Below are 16363 nucleotides of genomic sequence, written 5' to 3'. Positions count from 1 at the left end.
TTTGGTGATGAATCTTAAAACTGGTGTCTGTTAATATGAGATAGCCATAAAGAAATCCAAAAAAGAATTTAAAATAAACATTTAAAAAAAGACACAAAGGGAGATGGCGGGGAAATGTGCGTTCACTCCATGAAAATGGGAGAATTCATTGTTCATCAATGAACACTGAATTCTATTTTAAGTAACACCCCCAACCCCTCCCTTTCCTTCATTTCTCATTTCTCCCACCATCCTTCCCCCCTTCCTCTCCCCCTGTATGTCCCCTTCTGCCTATATCCCTCCCTCCAGCTTCACATTTCACTCCTCACCTGACACCCTCTTGTCTTCTTTTCACCTCTGGCCTTTGTCACTTGTTTCACTTTATTATTGTCACATGTACCGAGATACAGTGAAAAGTATTTTATTGTTGTGAGGGAGAGGAATAAAATTAATGTCAGGGGCAGTTACCAGAGTAGAGAAGGATTAGCACAGTTGGTGTTGTTCTCCACTTACTCCATCCATCTGACAATCAGAAGCCATCCTCGCCATCTACTACTTGCTAGCCTTTGGCCCACCCCCCTTCTTTTCCAGCTTCTCCCCTCAATCCAATCAGTCTAAACAAGGGTCCTGAACCAAAATGCCACCTGTCCATTCCCTCTTGCCTAACCGGCTGAAGTACTCCGGCACTATGTGTTTTGCTCAATGCTTATACTATGGTGATATAAACTACCCAAGCAGAATACGAGTGGCCATTGTTCCTCGAGTTTGTGCGTGGACTCACTTAGGCAATGGAGGAGTCCCAGGAGATGAGGAGGAATTTATTTAGTCAGCGGGTGGTGCCAACAATGGCCGCCTCGCCAACAGTCCATCTGTCCCTTCCTTCTTTGTGTTTTAATAGTATGTGTTAAATGTATGTTTTTAGTGTTCTTTAGCTTGTTTTATGTGGGGGAGGGGGGTTGGGGGAAACTTTTTCTAATATCCTACCTCGACGGAGATGTGATTTTTTTCCATATCATATCTCCATCCGCACTGCTGCCTATCATCTAATATGGCGGCCTTTGCTGGAGACCGATTTTGAGAGCTCCACTGCGGGTGCCTGTGGACTTATCATCACGGAGCCTGCAGTCTCTGGTTAGAGACTGACTTCGGGAACTCCAAGCCGCAGGAGCTTCGACCGCTGCGACGCGGGAAAAAACAAGAGGAAGAAGTTGGACTTTTTTGCCTTCCATCACAGTGAGGAATGTGTAGAATCCGCTGTGGTGGATGTTTATGTTAACTTTTATGCAGTTGTGTGCCATGTTGTTTTTTTTATCGTGTGGCTATATGGTAATTCGCATATCACTGTACCTTATGGTACATGTGACAATAAAAAACCTTTGAATGGTTTAGGGCTAAAATACATTTAATAGCCAATAGACGCAGGAGGAGGCCATTCGGCCCTTCGAGCCAGCACCGCCATTCAATGTGATCATGGCTGATCATTCTCAATCAGTACCCCGTTCCTGCCTTCTCCCCATACCCCCTGACTCCGCTATCCTTATGCGCTCTATCCAGCTCTCTCTTGAATGCATTCAGATAATTGGCCTCCACTGCCTTCTGAGGCAGAGAATCCCACAGATTCACAACTCTCTGACTGTAAAAGTTTTTCCTCATCTCAGTTCTAAATGGCCTACCCCTTATTCTTAAACTGTGGCCCCTGGTTCTGGACTCCCCCAACATTGGGAACATGTTTCCTGCCTCTAACGTGTCCAACCCCTTAATAATCTTATACGTTTCGATAAGATCCCCTCTCATCCTTCTAAATTCCAGTGTATACAAGCCTAGTCGCTCCAGTCTTTCAACATACGACAGTCCCAGTGGGGTGGGGGGGAGGGGGAGGGGGAGGGGGGGGGGGGGGGGGGGGGGAGGGAGGGAGGGAGGGAGGGAGGGAGGGAGGGAGGGAGGGAGGGAGGGAGGGAGGGAGGGAGGACGGACGGAGAGGACGACGACGACGCTCCGCGGCCCGTCCCAGTGACGCAACTTCCGGAGCCCCGAGCTGCTGGGGAGGTGGCGACGGCGGAAGTGACGGCATGACGCCGGGCGTTGACGCGGGGACGGAGCTGAGGCGACGGCGGAAGTGACGGCATGACGCCGGGCGCGGGGCGGTTGACGGCGGGACGGAGCTGAGGTGACGGTAGCCATGAGCGTCCCGGCTTTCATCGACATCACCGAGGAGGATCAGGTGAGGCCGCTGGACGAGAGGTGACAACCTTCAACCACCGAGAGGGAGGCCCGGACGGCAGTGGAAGGCCAGCAGCAGCCTCGGCCTGGCCATTCCCCCGGCCCGCGTGTTGCTGCCGCCCCCGCCCCGGCTCTAGACTAGTCACTAGACTAGGCCCGAACCGCCCGGGAGTCGCAGGAAACCCGCTGCAAGTCTCCAACTAAAGACGGACACGAAATGCTGGAGTGGAGGAGCTCAGCGGCTCAGCAAGGCAGCACCTCTGACTCAGGATGAGAGACGCTGTCCCACCCGCTGAGTTACTGTCTCCAGCATTCCGTGTCGGTGTAAACCCAACATCTGCAGCTCCCCCTTCCCACACTAACCCTTCCTAACACCTCGTCATTTCAACATCTTTAATGCTCCCATGCTGCAGAACTGGTCAAATTTAAAAAGACATCTGCTGTGGTTTTCTACATTGTTCCTGCTTAAGTATTCGTTCAGATAGGCCTCAAGACCGTTCAATATTTATTATTTAAAGTCATGAAGAGAAATTAGAAAGACTTATTTTTTGGCAAGAGTCAATTCGGATTGAAAATGAAAGATTGCTGCACCATTGTGTATTTCCCATTTTGTAATGGGTAAATTCAGATTGTTATATAATTTTTAATCCTGTGGCTTTTTACTCCCTTCAGGATCACCTTTTCTTATTCATTTCATATTCCCTCGTCGTGCATTACTACATATCTCCTTGCCAATCCAATTCATTGGAAATTTTGAATTTAGCTACCCTTCCTTCAACCACGCGTGAGCCTAGTATTGAATTATCAATGCGCATTTGATTAAGAAAGGTTCAATCGAGAAATAATTCATGCTTTATGGGTTAATATAGGTTTAATCAGGCTTAGAAATTCTTATTTTTAATAAACCTATATGTATCTACAAATTTATCTAATAAACCTAACCTACAGTGAGGAAGGATTCCGACCTGAAACGTCACTCATCCTCGTTCTCCAGAGATGCTGCCTGGCCAGCTGAGTTACTCCAGCACTTTATATCTATGAATCATTTATACAGTGTTTAACGTGAAAGGTTATAACACAAAATTGATTGAATAAACTACTTTTTGAAACTTAGTCTGTTTGCAGGCAACACTGGAACCAGATTTATGTATAGTAGGCTCTTTTTGGAATTTCTGATTTTTATTGATAATTGGCAAAAATCTAACGTGAGAAAACAGCAAATGTGAAATTAAAGAACTGCAGATGCTGGTTTACAAAAGATGACTGCTGGAGTAACTCAGGCAGCATCTCTGGAGAGACGGAATGGGTGATGTTTTCGGTCGAGACCCTTCTTCAAATGGAATGTTAATGTACAGGTTTATTAAAATGGATGTAACAGCAAACTTTTGAACCATTATAATAGGACATGAAAAAATTCCAGGTTCAGAAGAGTAGATTTAATTATGGCCAGAATTGTTTCTTTGTGTGTATTCAACATATGGAATTGTCACAGCAAGTTTACGGAAGGTCCTGTAAAGAACAAAAAATTGCATAATGGAAAAACACATCTTTCTAGGATTAAATTAATTGCATAATAAAAACATGTAACTTGCCTGTTTGAATTTGTTGCCTTGATGTTCTCCATATGCTGCTGTCAGCAAATCTATAGTTAAATTAACAGCTACAATATAAGTAGAAAATGTTTAAAAAATATGTGGCTGGTTAGGCAATATGTGGCAAATTGGTGGAGAGAGAGAGAGAAATAGAGTTTAATGTTTCTGGTTGAACATCTTTCATCGACAAGTCACTTGAATCTACCACTGTATTTAAATCTCTGACCTATCCTAAAGTCCTTTTGAGGTTATTTGTGAAAATTGAACCAGAGTGGCAATTGTACAAAATGAAAGCCCACAACACTTGCAAAATAAAATCTTTCATCCAACTTGTTCTCACGGGATGTAAGCTCTGAGGTTGGAAGTTCGTCATAAATATTGAGTTTATTTCAGCTTTTGTGTTCCTATTTCCCAGGCCTCTGAGCTTCGATCCTACCTAAAGTCAAAGGGGGCTGAAATTTCCGAAGAAAACTCAGAAGGTGGACTGCATGTTGACTTGGCGCATATCATTGAAGTCTGTGATATCTGTCTCAAAGAAGATGATAAAGGTGTGTTTCCAGTTGGTTTTAATGCAGCACGGAAATAGGCCCTTCGTCCTAACTTGCCCGTACCGATCAAGATGCCCCATCCACACTAGCCCTACCTGCCCATATCCCTCCAAACTTTTCCTATCCACATACCTGTGACTTATTAAAATTTAAGGGACAAGCAAGGATGTGAGGTCATCGATGCCTGGACTGGCACCTTTTAAATGCTTTACTTTACTCATTTTATTCAGATGTGGAAAGTGTGATGAACAGCATTGTGTCTCTGCTATTAATTCTGGAGACTGAAAAGCAGGAAGCTCTGACTGAAAGCTTATGTGAGAAGTTGCTGAAATCTCGTGAGGGTGAGCGGCCTTCACTCCGGTTACTGCTGTGAGTATTACTGTGAACAAGTTGCAGAAGTGTATCTTCGGACATAAAGAGCAATGTACCGCTTTACCGGCTGCTATGGTATGCTTTTTTATTTACCATTTAGGAGATTATTGAACATAAAGTTACCCGAGTCAGAAAAGTGCTTTCTCTATGAAGCATTTCCAGTTGTGATGGACTCTATAAAAGTACACTGTCATTGTTTTTTTTCTCTTCCATAGAAACATAGAAAATAGGTGCAGGAGGAGGCCATTTGGCCCTTCGAGCCAGCACCACCATTCATTGTGAGCATGGCTGATCATCCACAATCAGTAACCTGTGCCTGCCTTCTCCCCATATCCCTTGATCATTGCACTTTCAGGCATTAGATGCCTTGAGTCGCTGCTTTGGATGCCTTTAGTATTACTATAACCGCACAGCAATGGATGTGAATAAAGAAGAGCATGAACAAGAATAACTTGTGTAAGAAGGAACTGCAGATGTTAGTTTAAACTGAAGATAGACACAAAAAGCGGGACAAGCAGCATCTCTGGAGAGAAGGAATGGGTGACGTTTCGGGTTGAGACCCTTCTTCAGACTGGTTAGGGATAAGGGAAATGAGAGATATAGACGGTGATGTGGAGAGATAAAGAACAATGAATGAAAGATATGCAAAAAAGTAACGATGATAAAGGAAACATGCCATTGTAAGCTGTTTGTAGGGTGAAAATGAGAAGCTGGTGTGACTTGGGTGGGGGAGGGCTAGAGAGAGGGAATGCCGGGGCTACCTGGTGAGAGAAATCAATATTCATACCACTGGGCTGCAAGCTGCCCAAGCGAAATATGAGATGCTGTTCTTCCGATTTGCATTTAGCCACACTCTGACAATGGAGGAGACCAAGAACAGAAAGGTCTATGTAGGAATGGGAAGGAGAATAAAGTGTCCAACGGCAGGTCCAACGGCAGCGGCAGGTCCAGGTCCAACGGCGGCGGCAGGTCCAGGTCCAACGGCAGCGGCAGGTCCAGGTCCAACGGCAGCGGCAGCGGCAGGTCCAACGGCAGCGGCAGGTCCAGGTCCAACGGCAGCGGCAGGTCCAACGGCGGCGGCAGGTCCAGGTCCAACGGCAGCGGCAGGTCCAGGTCCAACGGCAGCGGCAGCAGGTCCAGGTCCAACGGCAGCAGCAGGCCCAACGGCAGCAGGTCCAGGTCCAACGGCAGCAGCAGCTCCAACGGCAGCAGCAGGCCCAACGGCAGCAGCAGGCCCAACGGCAGCAGCAGGCCCAACGGCAGCAGCAGGCCCAACGGCAGCAGCAGGTCCAGGCCCAACAACAGCAGCAGGCCCAACGGCAGCAGCAGGTCCAGGCCCAACGGCAGCAGCAGGCCCAACGGCAGCAGCAGGCCCAACGGCAGCAGCAGGCCCAACGGCAGCAGCAGGTCCAGGCCCAACAGCAGCAGCAGGCCCAACGGCAGCAGCAGGTCCAGGCCCAATGGCAGCAGCAGGCCCAACGGCAGCAGCAGGCCCAACGGCAGCAGCAGGCCCAACGGCAGCAGCAGGCCCAACGGCAGCAGCAGGCCCAACGGCAGCAGCAGGCCCAACGGCAGCAGCAGGCCCAACGGCAGCAGCAGGCCCAACGGCAGCAGCAGGCCCAACGGCAGCAGCAGGTCCAGGTCCAACGGCAGCAGCAGGTCCAACGGCAGCAGCAGGTCCAGGTCCAACAGCAGCAGGCCCAACGGCAGCAGCAGGTCCAGGTCCAACAGCAGCAGGCCCAACGGCAGCAGCAGCAGGTTCAGGTCCAAGGGCAGCAGCAGCGTGTCCCCCAAGGCACCGCAGCTCCCGGAAGGCGGATCGCACATGGAGCCGCATGGAGCTGCTCAACATCGGACACGATTGCGAGAGACTGGCTGGTGAGTACCACAAAACCCTCACCAAAGTCCCAACGGAGCTCGGTAGAACAGGCCCCTGGACCACCACACCGGGGAGTTGGAGACGGAGCCAGCGCAGGGAGAGGAAGCAAAAACGTGGTCGGAGAGCGGGGGTGCAGGCCAGGCTAAGGAGGGCCCCACAAAGACCATCCTTACCAAGCATCTTTCTCGCCAATGTCCGGTCACTCTCCAACAAGCTGGATGAGGTAAGGCTGTGGATCAACACCCAGCGATCCCTGAAAAACTGCTGCGCGCTGATCTTCACGGAGACGTGGCTCAACGCACTGGTCCCCGACGGGGCTGTGGAGCTAACAAACCGCTCACTACATCGTGCTGATAGAACAAAGGACTCCGGTAAGAGCAAGGGCGGTGGGCTCTGCATCTACATTAACAATGACTGGTGCACCAACCACACTGCAATAGAGAGCTACTGCTCCCCAGACCTGGAGTACTTACTGCTCAAATGTAGGCCGTTCTATCTGCCGCGGGAGTTTACGGTGGTCATCATCATGGCCGTATACATTCCCCCACAGGCTAATGCTAACCTAGCATTAGCACAGCTGCACTCGGCCATCAGTAAGCAGCAGGATGCCCACCCCAACGGTGCCTTCATTGTTGCAGGGGACTTCAATCAGGTCGACCTACGAGCCTCGCTCCTCAAATTCCATCAGCATGTGCAGTGCCCTACCAGGGGCTCAAACACACTGGACAAGGTGTACACCAATGTAAAGGACGCCTACAGAGCTCTCCCCTGCCCACCCCTGGGACAATCCGATCACCTCTCACTGTTTCTACTGCCCGCATACAAACCCCTCATCCGCAAGACCAAACCCACAATAAAGACGGTCAAAATATGGCCCGAGAATGCCACCCTACAACTCCAGGACTGCTTTGATCGCACCGACTGGGACCTGTTTGCACAACAGGCCACCTACGGTTCAGAGATAGAGGTAGACTTGGAGGAATACGCATCCACTGTGCTCTCCTACATCAACTGCTGTGTGGAAAATGTCACGGAGGACAAGGTGATAAAGATGTTCCCAAACCGGAAACCCTGGATGAACAAGGAGGTACAGAACCTGCTGAGGGCACGCAACAATGCCTTTAAATCTGGTGACACTTCAGCATACAGTGTTGCCAGATCACACCTAAGCAAAGGTATTAAAAGGGCCAAAGACACCCATAGGCAACGGGTGGAAGACCACTTCAACACCACGGACACCAGAAGCATGTGGCAGGGTGTCAGGGACATCACTGGCTACAAGAGCAGCCCTGCCTGCCCCCACAGCGATATGGCATTGACCAACGAGCTTAACACCTTCTTTGCCCGCTTTGAAACTGGCAAAACCACCTTGAGTGAAAGAACCCCAGCCGAGGCGGTGGGACAGGTCTTGCAACTGAGCACACAGGAGGTACAACGCGCTCTGCAAAGGGTCAACCCACGCAAGGCTGCAGGACCGGATGGTGTTCAAGGAAGGGTACTGAAGGACTGTGCTGAACAGCTGGCTGAGGTATTCACCAAGATCTTTAACCTGTCATTATCTCTGGCTACGGTCCCCAAGTGCCTGAAGTCGGCTATCATAGTTCCGGTGCCGAAAAAAGCAAAGATCTCCAACCTGAACGACTACCGCCCGGTTGCCCTAACGCCGATTGTCATGAAGTGCTTTGAGAGGCTAGTCCTCTCACACATCAAATCCAGCATCCCTGACTCACTGGACCCACATCAATTTGCATACAGGGCAAATAGATCTACAGAGGACGCCATCTCTCTGGCTCTTCACACTGTCCTGACTCACCTAGAGAGACAGGGCACGTACGTGAGGATGCTATTCATAGACTATAGCTCCGCCTTCAACACGGTCATCCCCACCAAGCTCATCACCAAACTCCACCAGCTAGGCCTTAGCTCGTCATTATGTGACTGGATCCTGGACTTCCTGCTGGAACGACCGCAGGCAGTGAGAATGGGCCCGCACCTGTCCTCCACTATCACCCTGAGTACCGGCACACCACAGGGCTGTGTTCTGAGCCCCATGCTCTACTCCCTCTTCACACACGACTGTGTTCCTGCATTCGACACCAACACCATTGTCAAGTTTGCAGATGACACAACGGTGATCGGGCTGATCACCAACGGGGATGAAACAAACTATAGAGCGGAGGTGCAGAACCTGGCGGACTGGTGCTCGGATAACAACCTGTCCCTAAATACCACCAAGACCAAGGAGCTGATCATCAACTTCCGTAGGTCACATAACGGGGAATATGCCCCGATCTCTATCAATGGGGTCAGTGTGGAGAGAGTGTCCAGCTTCAAGTTTCTGGGCACTCACATTTCGGAGGACCTAACATGGTCCAATAACACTGCTGCGCTGGTCAAGAAGGCACAACAAAGACTGTTCTACTTAAGAACACTGAAAAAGTCTGGTCTACCCCAACAGCTGCTGAAGACCTTCTACCGCTGCACCATAGAGAGCATCCTAACGCATGGAATCCCTGTGTGGTACCTCAGCTGCACGGAGGCAGAAAGGAAAGCTCTACAGCGGGTAGTCCATAGAGCTCAGAGGGCCATCGGAACACAGCTACCAGACTTGGAGGGCATCTACAACACACGATGCCTCAGAAAAGCCACCAGCATCCACAAAGACTCTTCACACCCCTGCAACAGTCTGTTCGAACTCCTTCCATCGGGCAGACGATACAAGGCCTTCTATGCCCGCACCTCCAGACTCAGGAACAGCTTCATCCCCAGGGCCATAGCTGCTATGAACCGGTCCTGCTGAGCCGGATGGCCACAACGCATAGATCAACTTGCACTTTACCCTGTCCAAAACTGTTACAACTGTTCGTTTCGTTGGGTTGCTGCTGTCTAAATTACCTAAATTAGTGCATCGTATGGGAGGCGCATTCCCAATCTCGTTGTACCCCTGGGTACAATGACAATAAAGATATATTGTATTGTATTATTGTATTGTGTAAAACAGGAGATCAAGTTGGTTCAGGCGGGCTGAGCGAAGGTGTTCCGCGAAACGTCAGTCTCCCTTCCTACCCAAACCACCCCCTCCCAAGGTACCTTCCCCCTGCAGTAGCTGCAACAACTGTCACTATTCCTCCTCCCTCAACTCTGTCTAGCATTGTTAATTGGGTTTAGTCACAACTGTTCTTTTAACAGTCAAAATGTGGGCATAACAAGTTGAATGACTGCTTGTGCTGCATGTTCTAATGATTGTAACTTTGAGAGCAGATTTTTTAGTTTTAGTATTCAATGTGAGTGGTGCTTTTCTGTTAACTCAGGTTGCGTAATCTTTTCCATGGAATGGAGGAGAATGCTCCTGCCAGGTACATTGTATACTGCAGTCTCATCAAGGTGGCTGCATCCTGCAACGCCATTCAATACATTCCTACTGATCTTGACCAGGTGAGTCGCTCACTTCATATGCTTTAGTTCATTAGTGTCATGCCTGCTTGAACTCTGGGCATGTGGGTACAGTTGTTGGGGTGGAATATGTTCTTATGCAACAGTTCTGTGGTAGCAGAACATTCTGCTCGGTGATAGACACAAAATGCTGGAGTAATTCAGCGGGTCAGGCAGCATCTCTGGAGAGAAGGAATGGGTGACGTTTCGGGTCGAGATCCTTCTTCTGCTTGGTGATATCCTTTGCTAACCTGAGGTAGGCAGGGACTTAGAAATGGGTGTAGTCTACTGAGCCGTTCACAACTGTTCAATAAGATCATGGCTTTCTAACCCGCAACATCTTTAGTTGAAACAATTCCATCTTGCATTGACCCAGCATCAATAGCAGTTTGCAGAAGTTGCAAATTTCTGCCAATCTGTTGTTAGTTTCCTAATTTCATTGTGGAAAAAAAAAAAATCTAAATTTTGGTGCATGATCATAGAAACACTATGATACGATAGAACTTTATTTATCCCAGGAGGGAAATTGGTCTGCCAACTGTCCTAAAACGCAACTAGATGCATGAAACATGAAGTTAAAGTGATGAGTGGAAAGTCCAGGATTGAGGATGAGAAAAGATGGGGGGGGGGTCTGCATTAACATCTAATGCAATTGCCCTTCTCTTTTCTACCTTTTATATTTGTGTTTGGCTTGATTGCATTAATGTATAGTATTATCTGATTTGATTGCATAGCACACAAAAAAAAGTTTATCGCCATACCTCCGTGCACGTGACATTAGGGATGGGTGACGTTTTGGGTCGGGACCCTTGTTGAGACTCAAGGGTCCCAACCCGAAACGTCACCTATCCTTTTTCTCCAGAGATGCAGCCTGACCTGCTGAGTTACACCAGCACTTTGTGTTTATCCGGTATAAACCAGCATTTGCAGTTCCTTTCTACAAATTAAAACTTTGTCTTATTGACGAATGCAGTGACAGAAATCTGTGGAAAAACTTCTGTTTTCCAATTAGGTTCGGAAATGGATATCGGACTGGAACCTCACTGTAGACAAGAAACACCATGTACTGCGATTGCTGTACGAAGCACTGGTTGACTGCAAGAAAGGGTACTTGAACGTCTAATCTAGGAAACTTTAATGTGCACTTGACTTTATTTGCAGTTAAGCAGTTATGATACAGAGCCATTATCTAAATCAATGGCCAAACAGGCTTTGGGGCTGGATATCTTTCTCATTGGCTACCTGCATTTTTTTGTTAAACTAATTGAACAAACTGTTAACAAAGGAATCCTGGGACATTAACTACTATGTTATACTTGACAGTGCTTGTATTCAAGGTCTTTGCTCTGCTACTTAAAGCGTTCTGCTCAATGTGTCTGTGACATAACTATAGTAAATGTAAAGGCTATTAATGTGTGACAGTTTCTGCGTTCAGCCTTTGACAGGAAACAATTAAAACACTCAAGTTACTCCTCTTTGCACCATTCGCCTTGTGTCTGGTTGTCATAACTGCCAAAGCTTTCCATGGGTCACAGTTAAACACTGCTGCTGTTTAAGGCTGTCTCCTGTATTTCTAATGATTTCTTCTTTGAAATCCTTTGCCCAAACCTTTAAGTTCCAGCATGAAATGACATTGAGTTTCTAAAACTTAACTCTTGCTTAGACCTAGGCCACTTGGAGCTGATGTCAAATACCAAGAGCTACTAAAAATGAAGAATATCTAAACAACCAAGTTTTGGGATCACTTGCAAAGGTTACGTTTCATCAATCTTTATTTAAATAAGTTAGGAGCAATAACAGCTATAGAATCAAGGCAGTTAAATCTAGGTAAGATGTTGAAAGACCTGCTATTTACCTTATTTCATTCTCTCTGAGTCTATCTTTGGATTTCTCAATGGTGTGGAGGCTTAGTTGGAGAGAATTTGTAAGAAAGATTTTTAGATATTGCAGGAATCGAGATCTACGGAATTAGTGAAGGAAAGTGGCACTAGGTTAAAGATCAGCAAAATATCCTATTGAATGGCAGAGCAGGTATGGACAGGGGGTGTGGAATGATCGTCCTCATACTTAATGTTTTACCCAGAATGGTTAACCGTTTGGAGTAACTCTGTAGCCATGTTAGTTCCTGTTTTAAGTGAAGTAAAATTCAAAATCTTTCAATGTCTTCATTGATCTGTACTGGTCAAGTATTCTGTATTTCAATAATTCCCTGTCAGTGGAAAATAATTCCATCCTCTCCCTTCATTCATCCTTTGGTACTCCTAACCTAGTATCTGTCAGTAAATGGATTAATATACTATCAAAATCTTTCATAACCATGAATCCTTGCCCATCCTTCATGATATGAATTTATGGATTTTTGTGGTGAATTAAGTGGTGGCGGTCAGAGTTTACCACACTCCCCTGTGGCTACAGAGGAGAGACATAATTTACTATAGTGGGAGTGACTTTTAATTGGGTTTGGTGGTCAGAGTATTGAAATGGGGAGTTGGTTGTTCAAGTAAATTTTGAAGGTTGTGCAGATGATTAACTATCCTTGTAAGGGTACAGGGGCATTATGCATCTGGAAGTGGGTACATATGAGGAGGCGTTTGAAGGCCTGACTTTGTACATTAAAACCAAAATCTGCCATGTGAATTAAACACAGGGAAGAAATGAGGTTGAGGCAGAGTTGGGCTAAAAGTGATCAGATTAAGAAGACCCCAGGTTACTTGTCCCAGAGTCCTACACAGTCTCTTTTCATTTTGAAGTATATTCAAAAATTAGACATCTCTGCATGGGAGCTGGTTAATTCCCTGATTGGGTAGCACTTCCTCTTCCAATGAAGGGGTACTGTAAGAGGGGAATGAGATGGTAAACATGTAATAAGTGGACAATTACAAAGATGGGAAGTATATTGGTAGGAAAAAATGCACGAGGAGGTATTTTCCACGAACAATGTTTTGTTTACTAATGTGTGCTTTATGGAGCAGTGGAGGTGACTTGCAAGGCCTGAGAATACAGACAGCAACCCCACGTGTTGCCCAGAGGCCAAACTGGGAAAGTGGAAAGACAAAGCTGCACATTAAAAAAAAATCCTTCATTACTTTCATCAGTAGATAAACCATAATAGTTCACAAAAGATGAATTGCAGCAACTTGGAAAGCCAGTTCCTCTCAGTCAATGTTTTACGGGATAGAAGAACTGATAAACAAATTTTTGGTTCATTGGTCTTGGCTTTTAACGGGCTGGCTATGCCTGGGAGCTCAAGATCAACCATCTAAATCGCAACTGAATAGCTGACTCTTCTTCAAATTCATTAATTACCCCGTGCCAATTAATCTCTATGTAGGTGGAAATTCTGGAAGTAGTGTTAATTTTAAATGTTTTATTTTTGATTTTGTTTCATTTTGTATGGACTAGCACAGATGTGATGTGTTGCAATGCAGTTGCACATCAAAGGGTTGAAATAGAAGCAGAGCTTCAGCTGTTTATCGCTGCATCTCGTGCCCAAGTTGCATTATTTTCTTTGAACACGCGCCAGAATATCTTATTGTAGATCATTTGTGTATGATCTTTACAAAGGAGAAACTTTGTGTCTGTCCAAATGAGAACAGATCAGTCCTTAAGTATGTATGTTTGTTTACAAATCAAATTGATGCAGCTATTAAAGGGCTGTTTATGAGTTTCATTTTATAAAATCTGAACTTGGCCTTTTGTAAAGCTTTTGTTATAATAAAAAAATCCTTTATAAGTTTGACATGGTGCCATTGCATGAGACTGGTCATGATGGGAAGGTAGAGTTTGTGCCTGTACCACCATAAACCTTGTTTTCCTCCGCGGTTCCTCTTGGTTAATAGCACACTCAACTCTGAATTACCAAGCTGCAGGTTCCACTTGCTTCACAGACGCACAACTAAAGCTTCGACTGACACTCCCAGTGAAGTACTAATCACCATTCATTTCTTGGGTGCAAGATAACGCCAATGCCCCTCTTGCTCTCCGATTGCAAGATGCAGTTTTATATTTCCGGGCAGTTATCCCAGGTTTCCCTGCCAGTGTTTATCCCTGCAATATCGTTGAAGACCCACACGATCATACACTTATCTCATTGCTACCATCGTGAAGAATGTCACCATTACCTCCATGTTCTAGAACAGCTTGTTCCCAGCAACTATCAGGCTCTTGAACTACCCTGTTCAACTCTAACCACCACCCTACCTCAGCAGCAAAATACAATGCACTTTACACAAGGTTACATGATTATGGTCCGGTTACCTAGTATTATTGTATTGGTTTTTTTTGTGGTGTTGTTGCATTAAATGTCCCTGTAATGCTGCAGCCAGTGAGGATTTTGTTGCTCCAGTCCACCTGATCGTCAAGCAATCTTGACTCTTGGCAACAATAATAATGAATTGGTTACCAGCTTCCTACATTTCGGCTGTGGCAATCCAAAAGTATTTTATTGGCTATGAAGTGCCTAGTCTGATTCCTGAAAGGAACATGATGGGTGGAACAGAAACACTCCTTTTTGCAGCTTCACATGTAGTATTGTTTCTGCGAGGCCTGGCTGCTGAGACAGCTGCAATGCGGTGAAGCTTCGAGTCATTTACCTGCTCTACCTTGGCATTCTGGCATAATTGGCTTGTTTGCTTTGACAAGGCAAGAGAATGAGGTTGAGAGGGAAAGATATATCAGTCATGATTGAATGGTAAACTTGATAGTAGACCGAATGGGCCTACCTCTGCCCCTGTGACTTATGAACATGATAAGTTGCAGTGTGTCAAACCACTTCACCAAGATGATGCTATTGCACTTAAAATATTGATTTTTGGTATACTTTATTGCCTTTGCAGAAGGCATGTTGTTTCATTTTGTCCTTGTGAGATATCAGGATGCTCATAGATGCTAAAGGGATGAACTGATGTGTACAGGTTGGCCTCAAGTAATGGCAAGGAACTTGTCACACAAACACTTCACTAATTGTAAATAATTGCCAAAAACAGAGTTCCCACAAAGCAGATGTTGCCTGCAGCCCCCCAACATTTGTCCGATCCATCTCGCCATTCTCCCGAATATTTGTCCATGTACAGTGGTTGTACACAAGACGGGTGTTTGCAGCTGGTTGAGGATGTGTGTACAGATTTAGTTTGTTACTTTGCAGTTGTTCTGCACCAGCGAACTATCAGTATTAGCAACAGCCCACTCTGAAAGTCTTCAGTTTGCAAAACAATAGAAATTATTTTAACCAGGGTGCTTTGGCCTTGAGAATAAGATTACTGGAGATCCATGGTGTGAGACTAGTTTAGTTTATTGTTTATTGTCACGTGTACTGAGGTACAGTGAAAAGCTTTTGTTGTGTGCTATCCAGTCAGCAGAAAGACAATACATGACTCGGGACCAGATTGTGCTTCTTTGTGTATCCATTAACAATTCTCCTGATGTCTGCCTGTTATGCAGAACAATATTCTACTGTATGAGAAATGAGCACATTCTCAGAGCCCTGCCAAGATATCTGTGCTGAAATCCTCAACACTTACTGAAATGTGCTACAAACCTCGTGCTGTATCATTCCCAATCTCTTGAGAGCAATTTTCTGCCATTGCTTCACTTCAGTTCATAAAATTAGCAAGCCAATGAGTTTCAGAACTCTTGCGTTGTGCCATGGTGTTGCAATGCTTTCAACCCACTGATAGACTGCTCCCCTTTGTAGTTTCCTGTGCTTTTTGCTAACAAGGGAGTGGGGGCAGGAACTCCTTCAAAGAGCCAGCACAGACTGGGAAAATGACAGCCTCCTGTTCTACATTATTCTTGCTAAGATATCTTGGTTACTTTTTTATATATGTTGTATTAAATCCTTATCTCAAGTTTTTTTAAAATACTAATTTTGTATTCTTTAAATTTTACTCAGTCAGTGTCTATTATGATCATCACCATGGAATTTGGAATGTTCTTGTATGATTCACTTAATGGTTTTGAGTTTTTACATTTTTTTTAATCTGTAGATTTAAAACAACAATTTAATGCTTGGCTGGTAATGCCAAACACGGATTAAACAATAGTACAACTAAGCACCAAAGATTCTGACATTGCAGATTGAAACAAACTGTAGAAGGGTTACATTTCCACAGGATCTGCAGTATATTTGGATCACATTTTGTTTAAAGCCTAAAATTGCAGCTCTAGATTATAACAAAATTAGTGCATCAGCATACTGGTTTTGACAGTAGAAGACAAATTTGTCTTTTTTAACAAAAAGCTTTTAATCAACAGAAGTGGCAGTTCTTTTGTCGTTTAAAGCAGCTGAAAAACCTATTAACTTGCTTTGAAAGAAAAAGTTGAAATCCTTGGATGTCATGAAG

At 45.7% G+C, this 16363-nt stretch overlaps 1 protein-coding gene across 1 annotated transcript in view; it reads left to right on the top strand.

Annotated features, from left to right (window-relative positions):
• Positions 1–2062: 2062 nt before the first annotated feature.
• eif3m (eukaryotic translation initiation factor 3, subunit M) overlaps positions 2063–16363 on the top strand; it is a 28448-nt gene continuing 14147 nt past the window's right edge. Inside the window, exons 1-5 of the mRNA XM_078415575.1 lie at positions 2063–2200; positions 4207–4339; positions 4570–4708; positions 9902–10025; positions 11035–11129. Of these exons, the coding sequence (XP_078271701.1) occupies positions 2159–2200; positions 4207–4339; positions 4570–4708; positions 9902–10025; positions 11035–11129 (533 nt within the window). The 5' untranslated portion in view covers positions 2063–2158. The remainder of the gene's footprint in view (positions 2201–4206; positions 4340–4569; positions 4709–9901; positions 10026–11034; positions 11130–16363) is intronic.

This window comes from Rhinoraja longicauda, chromosome 18 (genome assembly GCF_053455715.1).
Source record: "Rhinoraja longicauda isolate Sanriku21f chromosome 18, sRhiLon1.1, whole genome shotgun sequence".
Lineage (NCBI taxonomy): Eukaryota > Metazoa > Chordata > Chondrichthyes > Rajiformes > Arhynchobatidae > Rhinoraja > Rhinoraja longicauda.
This window is presented reverse-complemented; position numbering and strand designations above follow the sequence as displayed.